At 36.8% G+C, this 22,031-nt stretch overlaps 1 protein-coding gene across 7 annotated transcripts in view; it reads left to right on the top strand.

The window, feature by feature from the left end:
- Positions 1–829: 829 nt before the first annotated feature.
- Positions 830–22,031, top strand: part of Tasor2 (transcription activation suppressor family member 2) — a 72,821-nt gene continuing 51,619 nt past the window's right edge. For 5 of the 7 annotated variants that reach the window (XM_048812622.1, XM_015495163.2, XM_048812624.1 and 2 more), the window contains exon 1: positions 830–1,297. In XM_048812622.1, coding sequence (XP_048668579.1) covers positions 1,237–1,297 — 61 coding nt within the window. In that variant the 5' untranslated portion in view covers positions 830–1,236. Of the gene's footprint in view, positions 1,298–3,125; positions 3,256–22,031 lie in introns of all 7 variants that reach the window. The other 2 variants (XM_048812628.1, XM_048812627.1) reach the window with 1 other exon arrangement.

A 22,031-nucleotide genomic window follows, 5' to 3' on the forward strand; every position in this document is an offset into this window, starting at 1 on the left:
TCATGAAGCTATACATTCTGGTTCTTTGCATTTTTAATATAATTTCATTCTTTATCTTCTTCAATTAACAAGCTTAATTTCACTTCTCAGAGCCTTTACACTTGCTGTGCCTTCAGGTGTGAAAGCTCTACTTTCAGATCTTCTTAGGATTCACCTGGCCATCTTCATCTTTGATTTTTGAATGGCCCATTTTCATTGAGACCTGTAGTTCTTCTTCTGCTCTGGCCTCCGTCTTCCAACTCCATCCACCAGCATTTCCAGTTTGTCTTCACGGCATGTATTATAGGAAATTCTACTTTGTTATGGTGTAGGTTTATCTGTTTTTCACCCATCTCTAAATTCGATTATGGCTGCAGGGTCTTTGTCCAGCTTGTTCATGGTTGTTAATTCCAGTGTCTAATGCAGCACCTGGTCACAATAAACAGAGAACTATCCCAAGTGATTAAATCTTTGTATTCCCAAAACGTGTCAATATACTTGGCTCAACAGCACTTAATCTCTCTCAGTGAGGTTTATCTTGGGTAAGGATAGCCCTGAATTAACGTTATTTAAGGTCACCTTAGCTCTCTCCCTATAGATTATGGAGAGCTGTTCTAGGGAGCCAGCGCAGAGACCGCGTGTTACATGGATAAGGGCGAGACTTTGGGAAATGTTTTAAGTGGCAGGAGGATCAGGCAGCAAGGAAGGCGAGGTGTAGGCGAACTTCACTGGGCCACTGCTAGTCTCCAGTCGCTTCCCGCCAGCCTCTTCCGCATCCGGCCGGGAGCCAGTCTCGCGAGATGCGAACTCGGCCGTACTAGCCTGAGACTCGCGCCTGCGCAGAGACCAGAAGCGAGCGCCGCGTGGACGCCAATGGCGGCTCGCGCCTGCGTCCTGGTTTCGCCCCGTGATTGGTTCCCGTCTTCCAGGGGACCGGCAGTTCAGTTTTCACTTTCTCTCTTTTTCCGCACCCCTCCTCTTTTTCCTTGAGCCACAAGGTTTTACTTCCGGTCGCTGGAGCCCGGCCGTGAGAAAGTCGACGCGGTCCTTCAGGCGGCGGGCGTCCCTGGGCAGGTTGTCGGCTGTGACTCTGAGGGGAGACCCAGGGCGCGGGGCCGGGCGCGAATTGGGGAGCGCGGCGCTCCTCTGACGAGGCGCTGTTTGCGCGAGGGCCGGAGACGGCGCCTGGTTCCGTGCACACTTGCTGGCCAGCTGGCTGCCAGGCCGGGGAAGGAGGAGCGGAGGTGCTGGAAAAGCATGGGAAGAAAAGTGCGCAGTGATCTCAAGTCCTCGGGGGAAGCGGCCGCACCAAGGACAGGTAAACCCTTTTCAGTCTGGGGCGTCCTGGTCGCTCACCTCCGCAGACACCCGGAGAAGAACCGGTCCCGAGGGTGAGCGCACTGCCAGCTGCAGGGCGTGTGCGCCGCGGCCGGGGGCTGCGTCCCCGGGGTTCTGCGATGATGGGCGGCGGGCGCGTTCCTGCCACCTGTTTGCCTTGCGGCGGGTGGGAGGGTTCGGCATTGCTCCGCGTCCTTTCTGCTTGGCCACCTTCCCATGACTGTCCAACCTATGGCCAGTCCCAGTTTCGCCAGCACACACATCTTAACCTTGGCACAGGTCCGTGCAGGGCTTCGAAATTGGTTTCTCCCCCTTTTCAGGCAGAAAGTCTGAAACGGTTTAAACATTTCGTTTGGGTTCGCCTTTCAGAAGGCAGCTGCATCCTCACGAGTAGGACAGTAAGTTCTTGGCTGAAGTGGCCCTCCTTGGGTCTGGACTGCCAGGAAATCGTTTCCTAAGGGTTCGTTATGAAGCCTGCTACTGCAGTTTCTTTCTTCAGAGACCATGGCAGTACGTGACCTCTTTAAAAAAAAAAAAAAAAAAAAAGGTGCCCATAGGGAAAGTCACTTAAGAACTAGCTGGAATAATGCATAAGGAATGTTCTAAAAGTTGGTCCTTGCAACCCAGCAGTTGGTCTGAAGGCGGCACTAACCAGCACTTTCTGGGAGAACGTGATTGATGAACTTCAAAATTTGAGTCTCAGAATTCTCAAGTTTTTCTTAATTACCACTTGTCTTTTTGAAATTCATGTTTAAACCAGTTTTACCTTTCTTTTTTCTTCCCGTAAGGTAAAATTAGAATGGTAGGGGTTATGAAAATGTGTCTTAAACTTAAGTATTGTGAAAGTACACGATACTACTTTTAATAGCGTTAGTGATCTGAGGCTCCACAGTGTTCCCCTGAGAAAGCATTGTAAAGGGAGGAGTGTATGTGAGAGATAGTCAATATGGTAGAATCTGAGGCTGGTGTAATTCTATCTGGGAGGTTTATAACAAAGCAAATTAACAGTGTAAGAATACTCATCTCTTGACAACCTGCCTTGTAGAAATGGATAACTGTATATCATATCTCCAATACATCAATAACTAACCAGGCCAGAAAAAATAAAAGGTGACTTAAGTATCCACAATTATTTTAAGGAAGGCACACACAGTATTTGAAATATATTTTCAGGATATTTACCCAAATGTAATTAATGCTCTTTAAAAAGGATATAAATTATGAGCATATCCTGTAACCTAGACATATTTGCTTAAATGAATTAAAATCCACAGAGTACCTAAAATCTTGCCTGAGAATATTTGTTAGATAAATATAGTATGATATAGTTAGTATAATTAGACATTGCATGTATTTTGTTTCTCTGTTAGTGGACATTTATTTTCAAGATTTCTTTGTAACAATGCTGCAGTGATTGGTTTTGGTTGTTTTGATGCTATTATAAACATGCCTCAAGTGATCAGATAGTGTTATAGAGTCCTTATCAGAATGATTTCAAATAATTGTACCCTTTTGAGTTCTCAAAACATGTATTAATCTTCCTGCTAGCTGGCAGTGGATGGTAAAAGTATTTTCTAAATATTTTACCCATTTAATAATTGAAAGAAAATTCTATTTAATTTTTATCTTCTTTGATGAATAAGAAAGTCAAATATTTTTGGCCAGGCCAAAATATCATTTGTGTATGTATTTATTGGGTTTGAACTCTCTTCTTTGAACCATGTACTGTTTTAGTTATTATAGCTTTACAATATATTTTGGTGTTTTCTTTTGAAAAAGCTTTGGGTTCTTTTACATTTTTCTTCCAGATTAAATTTAGAGCCATCTCTTCAAGTTCTATAGAAAATCTTCTTTGGGATGTTGTTTGAGATTGCATTGAATTTTATAGATTAATTTGAGAAGAGACATTCTTTTGAGTTTTTCCTTCTAGGATAATAGGTATGTCTGTTTCTTCTTTAAAAAAAAATTTGTTTTGTGTGAAAAATGCTATTAAACATATACAGTTTAAAAAAGTACATATCTATATGTTGCTTAATAGAAAACCACAGGTATCTTAGAAACATTTTGTGTCTGTTCTAGGAGGAAATAATTCCTTGCTCCATCACCATGATTATTATCAATTTTATGTTAATTATTCCCTTGTCTTTATTTACAGTTTTATCATGTATATTTTCTTAACATGTTGTTTACTTTCACTTGCTTTTGAACTTTATTTAAATAAAACCATAGTATATGTTCTGTCAGTTATTTTTTATCAAACATTGTTTCTGAAATTCATCCATGTTGAAGCATGTGCCTGTAGTTGAGCAATTCACAAACTTTTGGTCTCAGTATTCCTTTATACTTTAAAACACTATTGAGGATCTGAAAGATCTTTTATTTATTTGGGTAGTATCTGTTGGTAGTTACTACACTAGATGTTAGAACTGACCAATTTAAAATGTATGTATTTGTACCTTTAAAAAATAAGCCCATTACATCCAATATAGATAACATTTTAATGACAACAACCCACCTCCAATATTAGCAATGAATGGCACTGCTTTATATTTTTGTAAATAATTTTAATGTCTCCTAGAATTCTACTTCACATTTTCACATTGAGTCTACTGCAATGTATAGAGAAAAAAGAATAGAGAAAAAGTGGTTGGAAAAGGGAGAGATACTTGAATATCATTTTGAGGTAGTTATGTTCTTTTTGATATTTATCATTTATGTCATTAACAGTTTCTTAAAGGATAGCATCAATGTAGAATGTGGAACAATATTAGTAAACTTCCCTTGCTCTGTGACATTAACATCCATTGGTCTGTATTACACTTTTAGGAAAAATATGCTTTTTCTCCTACTCATTTGTCATTTGGAAAATATTGCCTCACTGAATTTTGCGGCTCTTCTGGTTGACAACGCATACCATTGTTTAGTATTTGATACAATCTCGTATATTAGCATTATCATCATTTTGGGAACCCCTGTTGTAGTTCATTCATTTGCAATGAAATATAATTTGTTGATAAGAATAGTTTGAGGGCTGGGGTTATAGCTTAGCGGTGGAGACCTTGTTTCGCACATGTGAGGCACTGGGTTCAATCCTTAGCACCACATAAAAAATAAATAAATAAATAAACAAACAAATAAATAAATTTAAAAAAAAGAATATAGTCTGTATTTATCCATGTTGGTTATTTCCATCATTAGACTGTTATAATTAGTGCTGATGGCTCAAAGTGCATATATACAATACTTTTACTTTGGCCCATTAGTAGTGGAATTGCTAGGTCCATTGGAAGACTGTTGGACTTTCTTAGATGCTATGTAACATTTCCAAAATGATGGGGTTTGTTTTTTTTCTTACATACATGACAATAGTGGAATGCATTATAATCATAATTATCCATTCATAGCACAATTTTTTGTAACCAAAATGGTGGTTTTGATTTATCATCCAGCAGTAGTGAATGAAACCTACCTTTCTCCACACATGGCTTTGTCCAATTTATTGATTTTTGCCAGTGTGGTGGAAGTGAAATAGTACATTGTTTTTACAAACTATTTCCCTGCTTACTTAAACAAATTGAAAATCTTTTCATGTGTTTTTAGTCAACCATATGTTTTCTTTATTTAGTCATGTTTATCCCATTATTTCTTTAGGGTACTTATTTCCTCATACATTAGCTTGTAGGCATTTTTAAAAGTATGTTGGCAAATGTACAAATTGATATATTCTTCCTGTTGCTATCCCATGTTTTTTCTTAATATATTTGGAAAACCTCCATAAATAAGAATATAGAAAACATTATATAGCACAGGAAAACAATTTTCCATTCTGTGGCTGTACCAGCTTTTTTTTTTTTTTTTTTAAATCAGGGTACTTAACCACTAAGCTACATCCCCAGCCTTTTTTGAGAAAAGATCTCACTAAGTTGCTTTCGGCCTTGCTAAGTTGCTGAGACTGGCTTTTAACTTGTTATTCTCCTGCCTCAGTTTCCAGAGCCACTAGGATTACAGGCATGTGCCACTGGGCCTGGCTGTAGCAGTATTTTTTTGTTTTAGCTAGTCTGTAATAAATGGATTATTGAGTTATATCTAGTATTTTGCTGTTTGTTGGAGTGTAATGTATTTTAATATGCTTCAGAAACTAGTCTTGATAATTAAGTGAGTTGCCAAGTACCTTTTCTCTGGTTTTTTTTTTTTTTTTAGTAAGCAAGTTCTTAATAAGTTGAATTTATCAATATTTTTTCTTGTAAAGGTTCTCTTCTATATTTTCTTCAAAACCTCTTAGAGATTATTTCACATTTATATACTTGGATTGTTATTTGTGAACATTGTTGGGTATAGATACAATTTTACTTTATTCTCATGTAGATAACCAATTGTGGAATTTGCCATTGAACTCACTTGAGCCTAAAGTATTGTTGGTGGCAGATGTTTAAATAATAATTCAATTTTTTTAGTGGTTATCAGATTACTCAGTTTTTTTTTAATTATGTCAAGTGTGGTAAATCCACTTTTCTAGGACTTTGTCTATTTTGTTCAGATTTTAGTACATATCATCAGGGTTGTTGTAAGTGCCAAACTTACAACAGTGCCATCTTACAGTAGTATGATAACTTTAATTCTTATACCAAGGAGTGGTATAGCTGGGTTATATAGTGGTCATACATTTAATGTCTAAAAAACATGTAATACCTGTTTTGTTTTTGTTTTTTTAACCACTGAGCTACACCCTCAGCCCTTTATCTTTTATTTTGAGATAAGGTCTTCCTAAGTTGCTGAGGCTGACCTTGAATTTGCCACAGCCTCCAGAGCCTCTGGGATTACAGGCATGCACCTCCATGGCCAACTCTTTATTTATTTATTTTAAAAATACCTTTATTTTATTTATTTTTATGTAGTGCTGAAGATCAAATCCAGGGCTTGCGTGTGCTAGGCAAGTGCTCTACTACTGAGCCACAACCCCAGCCCCCATGCTCTTTTAAATTTTTTGTATTAATTATTTATGATGCTACTCTCCATTTGTTTTCCTTTTTCTTTTTTCTTCTTTTGGTACAGGGGATTTAACCCAAGGGGCCTCACCACTGAGTCACATCCCTAGCCCTTTTAATTATTCATTCATTTGGGTGCCAGGAATTGAACTTGGGCACTCTACCACCTAGCTACATCCCCAGTCCTATTTTGTATTTTATTTAGCAATAGGGTCTCACTGAGTTGCTTAGGGCCTCAATAAGTTGCTGAGACTGGCTTTGAACTCAAAATCCTCCTGTTTTGGCCTCCTCAGCTGCTGAGGTTACAGGTATGTGCCACTGTGCCTAGCTCCTTTTATTTTTTGAGACACAGTCTTACTAAGTTGCTTAGGGCCTTGCTAAGCCCATTTCTTTTTGTTCATTTTGCCTGTAGTTTATTTTCAATGATCCATATGGTTTTTTTTTTTTTTTTTCACATATTTATTTATTTATTTATTTATTTTTTTAGTTATTGGCAGACACAACATCTTTGTTGGTATGTGGTGCTGAGGATCGAACCCGGGCCGCACGCATGCCAGACGAGCGTGCTACCACTTGAGCCACATCCCCAGCCCCCATATGGTTTTTATTTTAATTTTTTTTTTTTAGTTGTAGATGGACACAATACCTTTATTTTATTTATTTATTTTTATGTGGTGCTGAGGATAGAACCCAGTGCCTCACACATGTTAGGCAAGCATTGTAGAATGCTACAACCCCAGTCTCTGAGCCATATGTTTTATGTTCCTTTTTCATTTATTAAATTATTTTGCCGTAACTATAGGTTTTTTTTGTTTTGTTTTTTGGTATCGGGGATTGAACTTTGGTACCGGGGATTGAACTCAACCACTGAGCCACATCCCCAGTCCTATTTTGTATTTTATTTAGAGACAGGGTCTCATTGAGTTGTTTAATGCTTCACTTTTGCTGAGGGTGACTTTGAACTTATCCTCCTATCTCGGCCTCCCAAGCAGCTGGGATTATAGGCATGTGCCACCACGCCTGGCTTAGATTTTTATATAATTGTGTATTTTAGATAAGTCTCTTTTAAGGAATTGAAATTTTTTTAAATGCAGTTCTAAAATATCTTTAGGTAGGACATTATGGCCTATTTGCATTTAATGCAGTGGCTCTTATTTTGTATTTTATTTGCTCTATTCTATATTTCTTGTCTCTCGTTTTTATTCATATTGATATGAATAAAATGATATTTTCTCATTCCTTTTTTGTCTACTAACTTGAAAATTATATTTCATATTTTTCCTAGAAATATGCATCCTTGACTTTACAAAGTCTAAAGTTAACTGGAATCTTTATCTTTCTTAGAGCTTAACTTCATTCAACCTCTTTATGATTTATGTCACTTTTATTCTGTATTTGAATTATTATTTCTGTATTTTTTATTTGTGCATTATAGTTATACATAATGGCAGGATTTGTTGTTACACATTTATGCATGCATACAATGTAACAATACAATTAAGCCAGTGTCATTTCCCAGTATTTCTCCCTCCTTTCCCTTCTCCCTCCTCTGCCCCTTTCTTCTATTCTAATCATTTCCCTTTGATTCTCATGAGCCCCACCCCACTTATACACATACTTCCTTCTTTTCCTTTTCTCTCTCTAGCTTTTACATGCAAGAGAAAACATGTGACCCTTGATCTTCTGAGTTTGGCTTACTTTGCTTAACATAATGGTCTCAAGTTTCATTCACATTTTTGGAAATGACAATTGTATTTTTTCCTTTATGGCTGAATAAAAGTCCATTGGAGATGTGCCCCATTTTTGTTTATTCATTCATTCATTCATTCTTTGATGGACACTTCTGTTAATTCCATAGTTTGGCTATTATGAATTGTGCTGCTATAAACATAAGTATGCATGTGTTGCTATAGGATAAATACCAGGGAATGTGTAGCTGGGTCATTTGGTGGTTACATTCCTAGTCTTTTTTTGTGTGTGTGTGTGTGTACCCAGGATTGAACTCAGGGCACCCAACCACTGAGCCACATCCCCAGCCCCCCAACCTTTGTATTTTATTTAGAAACAGGGTCTCACCGAATTGCTTAGTGCCTCCGTTCCTGAGTGTGGCTTGGAACCCGCAATCCTCCTGCCTCAGCCTCCTGATCCACTGAGATTAGAGCCCTGTGCCACCTCGCCCAGCATCATTCCTAGTCTTTTGAGGAAACTCCATACTGATTTCCATAGTGGTTGTACTAATTTACAATCCTGTCGAGTGTAAAAGTGTTCCTTTTTCTCCACATCCTCTCCAACGTTCATTATTGTTTTATTCTTGATGGCTGCTGCCATTTGAGTGGAAGGAGGTGAAATCTCAGTGTAGTTTTGATTTGCATTTTCCTAATTGCTAATGATGTTGAATATTTTTTCATGTATTTGTTGTCCACTTGTATTTCTTCTTTTGATAAGTCCCTGTTTAGTTCCTTCACCCACTTATTAATTGGGTTTGGTCTTAAGTTTTTTTGAGTTTTTTTTTTTTAATATATTCTGGATGTTAATCCTAGGAGCTAGCAAACATTTTCTCTCATTCTGAAAGTACTCTCTTAACATTCTTAATTGTTTTGCTGTGCGTAACCTTTTTTTTTTTTTTCCCCTGGTACCAGGGATTGAACTCAGGGCCTCTCAACCACTGAGCCACATCCCTAACCCTATTTTGTGTTTTATGTAGAGACAGGGACTCACCGAGTTGCTTAGTGCCTTGCTGTTTCTGAGGCTGGCCTTGAACTTGCAATCCTCCTATCTAAGCCTCCCTAGCTGCTGGGATTACAGGCATGGGTCACCACACCTGGCCAGAAACTTTTAAATTTGATGCCATCCCATTTATTAACTCTTGGCATTACTTCTTGAGCTTTATGAGCCTATTGAGAAAGTTGTGCCTGTATGTTGGAATGTTGACCAAACACTCTTCTTCTAGGAGTTGCATAGTTTCTGATCTAATTCCTCCGTCTTTGGTGCATTTTGAGTTTTGTGTAGGGTGAAATGTAAGGGTCTAGTCTCATTTTATTATGTGTGGATAACCAGTTTCATATTTGAAGTCTTTTAAAAAATTATATCCAGATAGATGGCAACCTACATTAGTTTTTTGTTGTAAGACAATACTTGAGAAAAACAACTTAAAAGTTGGAAAGATTTATTTTGGTACATGTTTTTGGAGGAGTCAGTAAATGGTTGGTTGGCCCTATTGCTGTGGCTCTGTGGTAAGGCAGAACATCATGGCAAGTGAATGTGGTGGAGCATGGCTACTCACCTCATGGCAGCCAGGAGGAAAGGGTTGGAGACAAGATATAGTTCCCAAGGACATACCCCTAAGTACATGTTTTCTCCAACTGGATTCTACCTCTTACAGTTTCTTCCACCTACTAATAGTCCTTTCAGCCATGAATCCCTCAGTGGATTAACCTATTCAAGAGGTCAGAGTTGTAATGATCCAGTCTGTTCCCAAGGCCCACCTCTGACATTTGTTGCATTGGGGAGCAAGCCTTCAGCACATGAGCCTTTGGGAGACTTTCCAGATCTAGACCATAAGCAGAATCTGCATTTTAGAATTGCATTTTATAGCCAGTGCTTATTTATATTTCCCACATTTTTACTACTTTCTCCATTATTAATTGCTTCTTTTCTTTTATTCTCTCTGGAACTGTTTTCTTTTTGCCTTCCTTCTGTATATCCTGCGGCAGAAAGGCTTTCGTTGAAGGTCTGTTGATGATGAACTCTCTGTTTTTGTTCACCTGTCTTTATTTCACTGTCAATCTTGAAAAATGTGTTTGCTAAATATGGAAGTTTAGGTGTGAGGCTCTTCTTTCAGAATGCTGGAGATTTCATTCTTGTCTTTGGCTTCTAATATTGCTGTAAAGTTACCTCTTGTCAGTTTCTTTTTTGTGGACTGCTGTTGATATTTTTCTTTTTGTCTTTACCTTTCTGCCATTTTGCTCACCGATGTCTGTCTGTCTTATGCCAACACCATTTAGAAGTTTGATTTATTTAATATAGACCAAAATAAGTTTCATACTAATTAAAGGGTAAGCATTTTTAAGTGAAAGTATACTCTAAAAACTGACATAAAATACAATTTAATATTAAGGTTTTTTAAAAAATATTTTTTTAGTTGTTGATGGACCTTTATTTTATTTATTTATATGTGGTGCTGAGACTCGAAACCAGTGCCTCACACATACTAGGCAAGTGCTTTATACTGAGCTACAATCCCAGCCCCTAATTAAGGTTCTTTTTTCTTTTCCTTTTTTTTTTCCCCCTAATTAAGGTTTTAATGGAAAGAAGGAAGTGACTTCTAAACCCAGAAACTATAGAGAAAATAATATAAACATTGATGGATTTGACATCTGTTTAGTGTTGTTATAATCCATCTCTTTATTGTAATTATTAATGCATATTAATTGTACAGATTAATGGGTTTCAGTGTGACATGCATATTTCTGTACTTATTTTGTTTAAGCTTTTGTTTGGCTTCTTAAGCATGTAAATTGGAAGTAATTTTTAAATGGTTATAGGCCACTAATAAATCTTAAAAGTGTGAATTTCCATTGTGTATTGTGTTTATCTCATTGCATTAAGATAAATGTTTTATTGCCTACATAGTAAATATTTTTCTTACATATACAGGGAAAAGATTTGTAAAATACCAAAGGCAGTTTGCACCAATGTGTTTGAAAACTATATAAATTTCATCTACCAATATTGTTCTAAATGGAAGAAACATCTGAATAAACCAATAATGATGAAAAAAAACAAGAGACTAGTCATAGCTCTACTCCCTCTTATAACCTCTTTGTTCCAAATATTTTTTTCTTTTTTCCATAATTATAATTGCTATAATATTACATATTTCATTACTAGTTTTTTCAAAGAACCAGATTTTGCTTGCATTGATTTATTAGATTGGATTTTTATTTTTAAATTGGCTTCTTTTTTAAAAATTATTGCTTTTCTCATAAAAAATGTGTCTGGAGTATACTTTCTGTTTTTCCCTAGTTAGATTTAATAACTTTTAATTGGAGAATTCAATCTCTTGCTAATAATCTATTTTCTGTACTTGGCTTGGTGAAAATAGACCCCATTTAGAACCTTTGTACACCTGCTTCCTCATTAGAAGGAATATTTAAGACCAATTCCTGAGGCCTCTTTTGTTCAGTTGAGGCACCTCCTTCATCCCTGTGGAAATCTCCTACTTCTTTATGCCCAGGACTTTTGGGGATGGGATATAATAGTCTAGAGAATCCCAAAGTGGTCTTAATGTAACTGTTACTGAGAGAAATTTTTTCTTAGGATCTTTTTGTAAGAGGGATAGTCCACTGAACAATATCTTATTAAAGGTTTATAGTTTAATATTGAAGCACAAATTCATAAACCTAGTTTGATATGGAAAAAGAACAATGACCATTTAACTTTATATAGAAGTCAAAAAGGTCACTGTACAAGCTTTGGAATGATTCTAATAAAATTACATAATCTCCCATATAAAAAGTGTGGAGTTTGAAGAATTGTTTGACCTTTTTATACAAGCATATCAAGGAAAAAAAATTTTTTTTCAGTACTGGGGAATGAACCAGGGGTTCTCTACCACCCAGCTATATTCCCAGCCCTTTTTATTTTATTTTGAGACAGGGTCTCACTAAATTGCCCAGGTTGGCCTAGAACTTGTTATCCTCCTTGCTATGGCCTCCCAACTAGCTGGCATTACAGGCATGTGCCTCTGTACCCAGCAAGAATAAATTATTATCGTGTGTGAGTGTGGTGCTAAAGATTGAACCCAGAGCTTCAAATGCGCTAGGAAAATACTCTGCCACTGAGCTACAGCCCCAGCCCCAAGAATAAAATTTTTGATAGGTATAAGATTATAGCCATCAGTCTGATAATCAAACTTTTTAGAGTATTTTGAATTTTGAGAATGTTAAAACATTCAAAAAATGTTTTAATTAAACCCTAGGGTAGGAAAACTGCAATTAAATGAAAAAGTCAAGAGTACATAGATAAAATTCATTTTACTCAATGAATATTATCTGAATTTTTTTTTTAAAGCAGTTTCTTTCCACCAGTTAAACTAAAATACCCTAAGTAAATGTGCTATTTTAAATAGCACATAATTGCTGGGCTGGAGGTTGAGGCAATGTTGTATACAACACAATTATGGTAATGATATTTGCTCTACTAATTGATTACATCTAGGAAATGTATACAGACTTCTTGGTTACTTAGTTTAAGCACAATGTTAATGACTAGGAAGTGAAGACATCCTTAGATCAAGGCCAAGTACTTCACTTTCCACACCCATTGGATTTTATTTTTGGTGTGTTTGTTAGGGCTGCATAGTTTAGTGGAAGGGAGGAGCTCCCATCCCTAATTTCAGATGCTGTTAACATCTATCTCTTAAGGATGCGTGAAGCATTCAAAATCATATTCAATGGAGTTGTTTTTTTTTTTTTTTTTTTTTTAAATAAAACCCGTGAGACCATATGCAGCAAGGCTGTATAAACCGACAGTGGAACAGTGATTTTGAGGTCACTGTACTGAAAAGAACACAGACTTCAGAATCAACCCTGGATTTGCTGGGTGCCTGCAGGCAGGACACTCAGGAAAGCTGGACCCTGGAATGCTCTCTGTAAAACCTCAAGGAAACTGCCCTCCCAGAGCGGCCCTAGGGATACCCGAGAAGTTTAGGGCTGACACCAGCCTGTGGCCCCCACGCGAGACAGGGACTTGCGCTGGAGGCGGGCAGGGGCATTGACTTTCAAAAGGCGCGGGTCATGGCCTCACCTTCGGTGTGGCTGTCCTGCCTGGCACACTGGCCTGGGTGAGCGGGAGGGGGCCGCCGCCTCAGCTGCAGGGCAAGTTGCTGACTTACCGTGGCCTGCGTGGAGGCTTGTCCTAAGGCCTGGGTGCGAGGGAGCCAGAGTTCATCTTCAGGAGAGGGTAGCCAGTGAAGCCTGGGCAGGGCCACACGGGAGGCAGGTCTCCTCCGCCCAGACGAGGTTTGGTAGCCAGGGTTTGTTTGGGAGTTGAAGGTGTGTAAAGTGCCTCTACTGCTGGTCCTCACTGGGTGGTGCGGTGGTGGTAGGCTACAAGGAGGACCGCATAGTGTGTATATAGACCTCCCTCCGGTAGTTATGGCCTCCCAAGTGGACTTTGCACTTCAAATAATAGCAAGACGTACCTCAGAGTTTAATCTGCTATGTTAAATCTTGACTTCAGAAAATATTTAGATTTTTTTTGTACGTGGGAGAATTTCTTAAATGAATTTTAAAATTACTATCAAATCGTGCATTTCTCATTTAAAGCTTTTTTAATATAATTGCTTTGTATGAGTCTGTTTTTTTAACTTTGTGAGAAGTACTATTTCTGTTTACTTTTTTGTCATTTATGGAAGTTGTACCTTGCTGCTACTTAAGAGCTGTGCTCACAAAATGAAAATAGCCTTATTTCTCCCAAATTATATTTATGTTTATGTTTATTTAAAATCTTAGGTAATACATAAGCTATAAAAATAAAGCAATAAAGGACTTGGCCCACCCAAAGATAACTTTGTATTTTATTATCTGCAGTGGTGGTACTAAGGGACTTCGGTGAACAAGACGCAGTATTTGTCTTCTTGGATGTTACATTGTAGAGGGGAAGATAGATTGATAAAAAAAATTGCATGTTATAATGAGTGCATTAAACAAATTACTTACTTTAGATGGGGTGATCATAGTAAGTCAGGGGAATGTGTGACAAGGTGAGGTATGAGAAATAAGCAGGAACCAATTTATACTTGCCCATGGCAGGAAGCACATGTGTTCTGAGGGCAGTGAGAGGCAGAGGGTTTTGTTTTGGTACCAGAGAGTGAACCCCAGGGGTGCTTAACCACTAAGCTATATCCCCAGCACTCTTTATTTTTTATTTTGAGACAGGGTCTTTAGGTTGGCCTTAAACTTGTGATCCTTTTGCCTTACCTTCCAGAGTTGCTGGGATTACAGGGGCCTCGCTAGGCAAATGGTTTTAAGTAGAGAAATAATGTGATCTGGGAAACTAGCTGATTAATTCGTTAAATATTTATTGAATCCTTATTGTGTACCAGGCACTGTTCCAAGTACTGAGAATACAGCATTGAAAAGGGACAACAGCCTGTATTTTTGAACCTAATAATCTAGTGGTGGGAAGATAGTCAGATAAAAATATCTGTTATTGATGTGTGTTACGCAGAAGATGACCATTATTGTAATTGTGGTATGTGTTAAAAGGGTTGGTATAGGTACACAATGCTTCTCTTTTGTAATCTGCTTTTCTTTCCACTGAAAAATTTATTGTAGGACATTTTTCTGTGTTATTAAGTAAGCAGATTTCTAAGATTAGTATAGTAGAAATTAATATACACAAAAAATGCTGTGCAGCAATAAAACTTTACATATGAAAAAGCTTCTGCTGGGAAATAATTGTATATTAATTTCTTTTTGACCTGGCAGCTTGTAGCTCTTCTCCTTCATTTCATACTGCAGTAGCTCTTTTGTGGTTTTTACTTAGTTTTAAGTATGGTTAGTTAAGTTTATTGATTTACTATTTAGTGAACCATTTCTCTTATTCCTAGAATTATTTTTAAAAAATATTTTTTTAGTTGTAGTTGACACAATATCTTTTTTTTTTTTTTTTTTTTTTTATGTGGTGCTGAGGATCAAACCCAGTGCCTCAAAAATGCGAGGGGGGCGCTCCACCATTGAGCTATAGCCCCAGCCCTCTTAGAATGTTTTGTCAGTCAGGTTTTAGTATTAGAATTTGACTGCTTTGTGAAAAGAATTGAGAAGCTTTATTTCCAAATTCTAGAACAGATTATTTATCATAAACATTATTCTTGCATTCACTTAACAAATACATATTTATTAAATATCCATTATGTGCTAGCATTAAACTAAATACTACATAATCCATGGCAAACAAAACACATGATTTCTGTTGTCACAGGCTTTCACTTGTAAGGAAGAAGACATTAGTTGTTTATATATATATTAGTCAGCTTTTCATCATAGTGACCAAAATACCTGACAAGAACAACTTAGAGGGCGAAAGTTTATTTTGGGCTCGGGGTTTCAGACATTCAGTCCCTGGTCTGCAGATTCTTGCTCAGGGCCTGAGGTGATGCAGAATATCATGGTGAAAGGGCGTGGGTTAGGAAGGCTGTCAGCTCTTAGCAGCTGGAAACCGAAAGAGGAAAGGAGAGAAAGAAATTGTATGAGTGTGTACCAGAAGCTGGGGACAAAATATGACCCAAGGGCATACCCCTATTGATCTGCTTCCCTCAGCCATGCCCCACTTGCTCACAGTTACCATCCAGTAGTACATTCAGATTACTGACCCATCAAATGACTTAGTCCATGATGAGTTTACAGCTCTCATAAAAATCTAATCATCTCACCTCTGAGCATTACTGTATTATCTAACACATGAGCTTTTCAGGGACATTAAAGATCCAAACATAACATTATAAATTATAGTGAATATTATGAAAAAGGCAATGTACTTTGAGAGAATATCATCAAAGATTTACTTTAGATTAATTATACTTTTTGTTGTAGTTTTTTATTACATATGCAATACATTTTAATTCATTTAAAGTTAATTATATATCTGCTAAAGATATGGTATGTAACTAGGCCAATGGTAGATACATAAGAAAATAAAATTGAAATAAAATTATATAAGTTGAAATATAAAATGATGGCAAAATAATAATTAGCATAGTAGATGGTTATGTATGTTTATGCATATTTATTTGAATATGTTCAATTGAGGATTGAACATACTAGGAAAGAACATACTGAGCTATATTCCTAGGCTCCTATATTTTTTAATTCAAAAAATTAAAAGACTTAGGTTAAGTAGGCACTTCTGTTTTGACATGTCCAATTATGTACCCCTTTGGAAATCTTTCTCTGATTATAGTAAAAGAATGAATATATAAATGCACATAAATTCAAGAGGGAGAGCAAGGAAAAAGTATGTGAATTCAATAGTTGCTAAACTAGGAAGGAGCTGGGCAAATATGATTTGAAGAATTAGAGAATAGAAAGACTAAACAGGTATGCCAACAAGAAGCAAGCTGATTCTCGCCATGTAATCTTTTGGAAAAGGCTCAACTGGAGGCACAAAATACTTTTCAAGGCAGGAATACAGGGGTGGAAATAGAAGAATTGGTTCTTGGTCTGAAGTAACATCGATGACCTAGTTCTCTTTCTCCACTGCCATACACCCAGAAGGTTGAAAAGCTGAAGTGGAGGTGAAGCATATAAATGGCACTTAGGAATAAGTAAAAATCTCCATGCCGAACAGTGAAAATCTGCAACTGTCTTTTGCTAAGTGGCTCCCAGAACTAATAGTCAAGCTTATGTGCCCCTAAATAAAATATTAAAGGATTATTTTCTGGGGAAACTGACTAGCCCACGGCAAAATATTTAATAGCTGTGGACTGTAGAAATCATCTGATTCAACAGGTAGGTTCCCCCATCAGATCACCTTGAGGTAAGAGATGATGATGGACAAGAAACACTGTCAAGCACCACAACTTTCAGGCAGCTTTTAATGTCTCACACCTAAACAGAAATGTACAGCCAAGATTTACCAGTCCTTCAATAAAAGTTTCTAACTAAAGAGGTCAAATAGGAAATAAACAAGTAGAAAAGAAAAAGAGTTTGATAGAAATAGTTTTACTGACGGGAACCAAAGAAACTTCAACAAAATATAGTATCTTTAGAAGAGATTACACTTATGAAAGATGAAGAGGTTCTGATTTTAAAAGAAATTATTCAGAAAACGAGAAATTAGAAGAAAAAAATTTTTTAAAAGTTTAGTTTGAGATTTTAGATAATAAGGTTGTTCTATCACCCCAGAAAGTTTTCTTGTGCTTACCCACTTGCATCAGTTTTATATCCCTGTCCTTGCCATAGGCAACCACTGGTACCATTTTTTAAAAAAATTTTTTTAGTTGTTGATTGACCTTTATTTACTTACTTACATGTGGTGCTGGGAATTGAACCCAGTGCCTCACACATGCTAGGCAAGTATTCTACCACTGATCCACAACCTCAGTCCCCACTGGTACCATTTTTATTTCTATAGATTAATTTTACAGGTTTTAGAACTTTGTATAAATGGAATTCTGTATAAATGGAATTCTATAGTGTATAGTCTTTGTGTCTGAATTCTTTTGCTCAGTATAATGTTTCTGAGACTCATGCTTTATCAGAAGTTTTTTTCTTTATTGCTTAATAGTGTTATGTTATATGAATATACCATAGTTTATCCACAAAAAGGACTGCAAATGAAGTTCAGCACAACATCATACCTAGTAGTCCAAAACTGAAAAACTGCTGTTCCATTTGTTCCTTGTTGCCAATGTTTGATATTTTCATTCTTTTTAATTTTGGTCATTTCAACAAAAACCATTTTGTTGTGGTTTTAATTAGCACTTCTTGGGGCTACGGATGTGGTTCAAGCAGTAGCGTGCTCACCTGGCATGCGTGCGGCCCGGGTTCGATCCTCAGCACCACATACAAACAAAGATGTTGTATCTGCCGAAAAACTAAAAAATAAATATTAAAAATTAAAAAGAATTAATTAGCACTTCTCTGATAATTAGTTTCTTAATTATGTCTTTTGAAGATCAGAAGGTTTTAAAATTTATTTAGATCTTGTGTATTCATTTTTCTTCTGTGGTCACTAATTTTGTGTCCTATGAAAACTTTTTGTATCTAACAATAGAGATTTTTTTTTTCTGGTAGAGGCTTTATAGTTTTCTCATTTATGTATGCATGTATGATCTATTTCTAGTTTAAATTTTGTGGTTCAATGTTGCTAAAAATCAGTATCCAGATTCTCTTCTGTATTCTGTTGGTCTATATCTTTACACTTATACCACATTATCTTGTATTATCTTGACTATCTACTTTGTAGTAGTAATTCTTGAAATTAGGTAGCTTTTTGTTCTTTTACAAAATTGTCTTGGCTATTCTGAATCCTTTGAATTCTTACACAAGTTCTGGAATTGGATCATTACTTTCTGCAGATTGTTTTATGTTGAATCTATAGGTCATTTTTGTATCCTTCAGAAAAGTTATAAAGCTAAGCTGTAGTATCATAACATACAAGCATGGGTTGAAGCTGGAGGATATAGTGCTCCATGAAGGATGCTTCTAAGAAAAAAGTAACTGCTCAGATCAGACCAAAAAAACCCTTCATCCATCTCTCTAAGGGGCTATCTTTAGTTCTCTGGGAAATTTACACATTGAAATAATGACCGATGACTGAAATTTAAACAGAGGCCGTTTTAAATTCAGAAAAATAAAACATGGTGTAAGAGAGTAACTTGACTACCCAGAATGACTCAGCCATGATTGATGATACACACTTAAGTAGTGAAACTTTGAATACTGATATAACAAAACAGGGATTGACAATGAGGAGATGGGATAGAAGCATAGGGAATTTTGTAGGTGGGGAATATGTTTTTCATTAACAGATATATAGAATGTATACATGTGTTTAACTGGGAGACAAAGTTTTGCCAGAAGATAAAGCTGAAGTTCAAAGTGGTTGGCAAATGATGTTGGAATATAACAAACACCCAACAAATGGTAACGATCATTTTTTTAAAGATTTTTTAAATTTATTATGATTAGATATACATGACAGTAGAATGCACTTATACACTTTAATATATCATACATAAATGGGGGATAACTTCTCATTTTCTGATTGTACATGTATTAGAATCACATAGGTCATGCAGTCATGTATGTACATAAGGTAATAATGTCTGTTTCATTCTACTATTCTTCTTATCCCTATATCTCCTCCCCTCCCTTCACTCCCTTCTACCTCATCTAAAGTAACTCAATTCTTCCTTAACACCTGTACCCCCAATATACACATTGTGAATTAGCATCAGAGAAAACATTTGGGCTTTGGTTTTTTTGGGATTGGCTTATTTCACTTAGCATGATATTCTCCATCTCCATCCATTTACCGGCAAATGTCATAATTTCTTTTTCTTTTTTTTTTTAATTTTAATTCAAATTTTTTTTAGTCATACATGACAGCAGAATGTATTTTGACATATAATACATACATGGAATGTACATACATCAATCATATTGTCTATTTTATTCTGCTGCCCTTCCTATCCCCCCTACTCTTCCCCTCCTCTCCCATCCTTTCTCTCTATCCAATCTAATGTGACACACTTTTTTTTTCTCATTACAACATCATAAATGTATTCTGTATAACAATGAGGTTCTCCTTCCAACTTCCATTAACTCCCCTTCTCCCTATTTTTCCCTCCCACCTCTCTTCCCTATTTAATGGTAGTCGTCTTTTCATGCTCTTCCTCCCTATCCCATTTTGAATCACCCCTCTTATATCAGAGAAGACATTCGGCATTTGTTTTTTAGGTATTGGCTAACTTCACGTAGCATAATCTGCTCTAATGCCATCCATTTGCCTGCAAATGCCATGATCTTGTTATTTTTTAGTGTTGAGTAATATTCCATTGTGTATAAATGCCACATTTTTTTAATCCATTCATCTATTAAAGGGCATCTAGGTTGGTTCCACAGTCTAGCTATTGTGAATTGTGCTGCTATAAACATTGATGTGGCTGTGTCCCTGTAATATGCTCTTTTTAGGTCTTTTGGTCCGAGAAGGGGAATAGCTGGGTCAAATGGTGGTTCCATTCCCNTGCCGCAGTCTGGCTGGGCACAAATCACGAGCCACTGAAGCAGGAACAAACTTTATTTTTAAACTGCAGGAAAACACTTCACACAGCTCCCGGGGAATCCTCCCGAAGGCCACGAGGCTTGTCCAGGAACCCCCAGCCGGAAATATCTCTCTCGGAAATCCCTCCTCCTGCACTTCCCCAACCAATGGGAACTCTCGGGGAATCCCCGGAAATCCCCACGAGAACTCCAAAATAGTGCGAGAACTCAAAAGTTGCGGCAGAGGCGGATAGTAATGCCTTGCCTGTCAATCAATACTGTTGGCAAAATGCCAGGGGCCATACAGACTCGGCCGTGGCTCTCAGCAAGTATCTCTACTCCTTTGTAATTGCTAAGATTTGCCCTGTGACATAATATATGGTCTATTTTTAAGAAGGATCCATGTGCTGCTGAGAAGAAAGTGTATCCGCTTGATGTTGGGTGGTATATTCTGTATATATCAATTAAGTCTTAAGTTATTAATTGTATTATTGAGCTCTGTGGTTTCTTTATTCAACTTTTGTTTGGAAGATCTGTCCAGTGGTAAGAGAGGTGTGTTAAAATCTCCCATGATTATTGTGTTATGGTCTATTTGACTCTTGAACTTGAGAAAAGTTTGTTTGATGAACGTAGCTGCACCATTGTTTGGGGCATATATATTAATGATCGTTAAGTCTTGTTGGTGTATGGTTCCCTTGAGCAGTATGTAGTGTCCTTGTTTATCCCTTTCGATTAACTTTGGCTTGAAGTCTATTTTATTTGATACAAGTATGGACACCCCTGCTTGCTTCCGAGGTCCATATGAGTGGTATGATTTTTCCCAACCTTTCACCTTCAGTCTGTGTATGTCTTTTCCTATCAGATGAGTTTCCTGTAGGCAGCATATTGTTGGATCTTTTTTTTTAATCCAGTCTACTAGCCTATGTCTTTTGATTGGTGCATTTAAGCCATTAACATTTAGGGTTACTATTGAGATATGGTTTGTACTTCCAGCCATATTTGATTATTTATATGACATAACATGATTTGTTTTTCCTCTTAGATTAGTTTTTCCTCTACTGTACTACCTCCCGCTGTTGGTTTTCATTGTTATTTTTCATTTTCTCTTCCTGTAATGTTTTGCCAAGGGTGTTTTGAAGAGCTGGTTTTCTAGCTGCAAATTCTTTTAACTTTTGTTTATCGTGGAAGATTTTTATTTCATCTTCAATCCTGAAGCTTAACTTCGCTGGATACATGATTCTTGGTTGGAACCCTTTTTCTTTCAGCGTTTGAAATATGTTGTTCCAGGATCTTCTAGCTTTCAGAGTCTGTGTTGAAAGATCAGCCGTTATCCTGATTGGTTTACCCCTAAATGTAATCTGCTTCCTCTCTCTTGTGGCTTTTAAGATTCTCTCCTTATTCTGTATGTTGGGCATTTTCATTATTATTATCTTGGTGTGGATCTCTCATGATTTTGTACATTCGGCGTCCTGTAGGCTTCTAGTATTTGGATTTCTTTTTCATTCTTTAAGACTGGGAAGTTTTCTAGTAGTATTTCATTGAATAGATTGCTCATTCCTTTGGTTTGGACCTCTATACCCTCTTGTATCCCAATAACTCTGAAGTTTTGGGTTTTTTATGTTATCCCATAATTCTTGGATGTTCTGCTCATGATTTCTTAACATTCTCGCTGAGCTGCCTATGTTCTTTTCAAGTTGAAAAACTTTGTCTTCGTTGTCTGGTGTTCTATCTTCTAAGTGTTCTACTCTGCTGATAATACTCTCATTTGAGTTTTTAATTTGGTTTATTGTTTCCTGCATTTCCAGGATTTCTGTTTTTTTGTGTTTTTTTTTTAAATATCCTCTATCTCCCTATAGAGTTGATCTTTTGCTTCTTGGATTTGTTTATGTAATTCGTTGTCGAAGTGATCTTTCATTGTCTGAATTTGCTGAATATAGTCTTCCTTGAGACTCAGATCATC

Source organism: Marmota marmota, unplaced genomic scaffold, assembly GCF_001458135.2.
Source record: "Marmota marmota marmota unplaced genomic scaffold, marMar, whole genome shotgun sequence".
In the NCBI taxonomy this organism is placed as follows: Eukaryota; Metazoa; Chordata; class Mammalia; order Rodentia; family Sciuridae; genus Marmota; species Marmota marmota.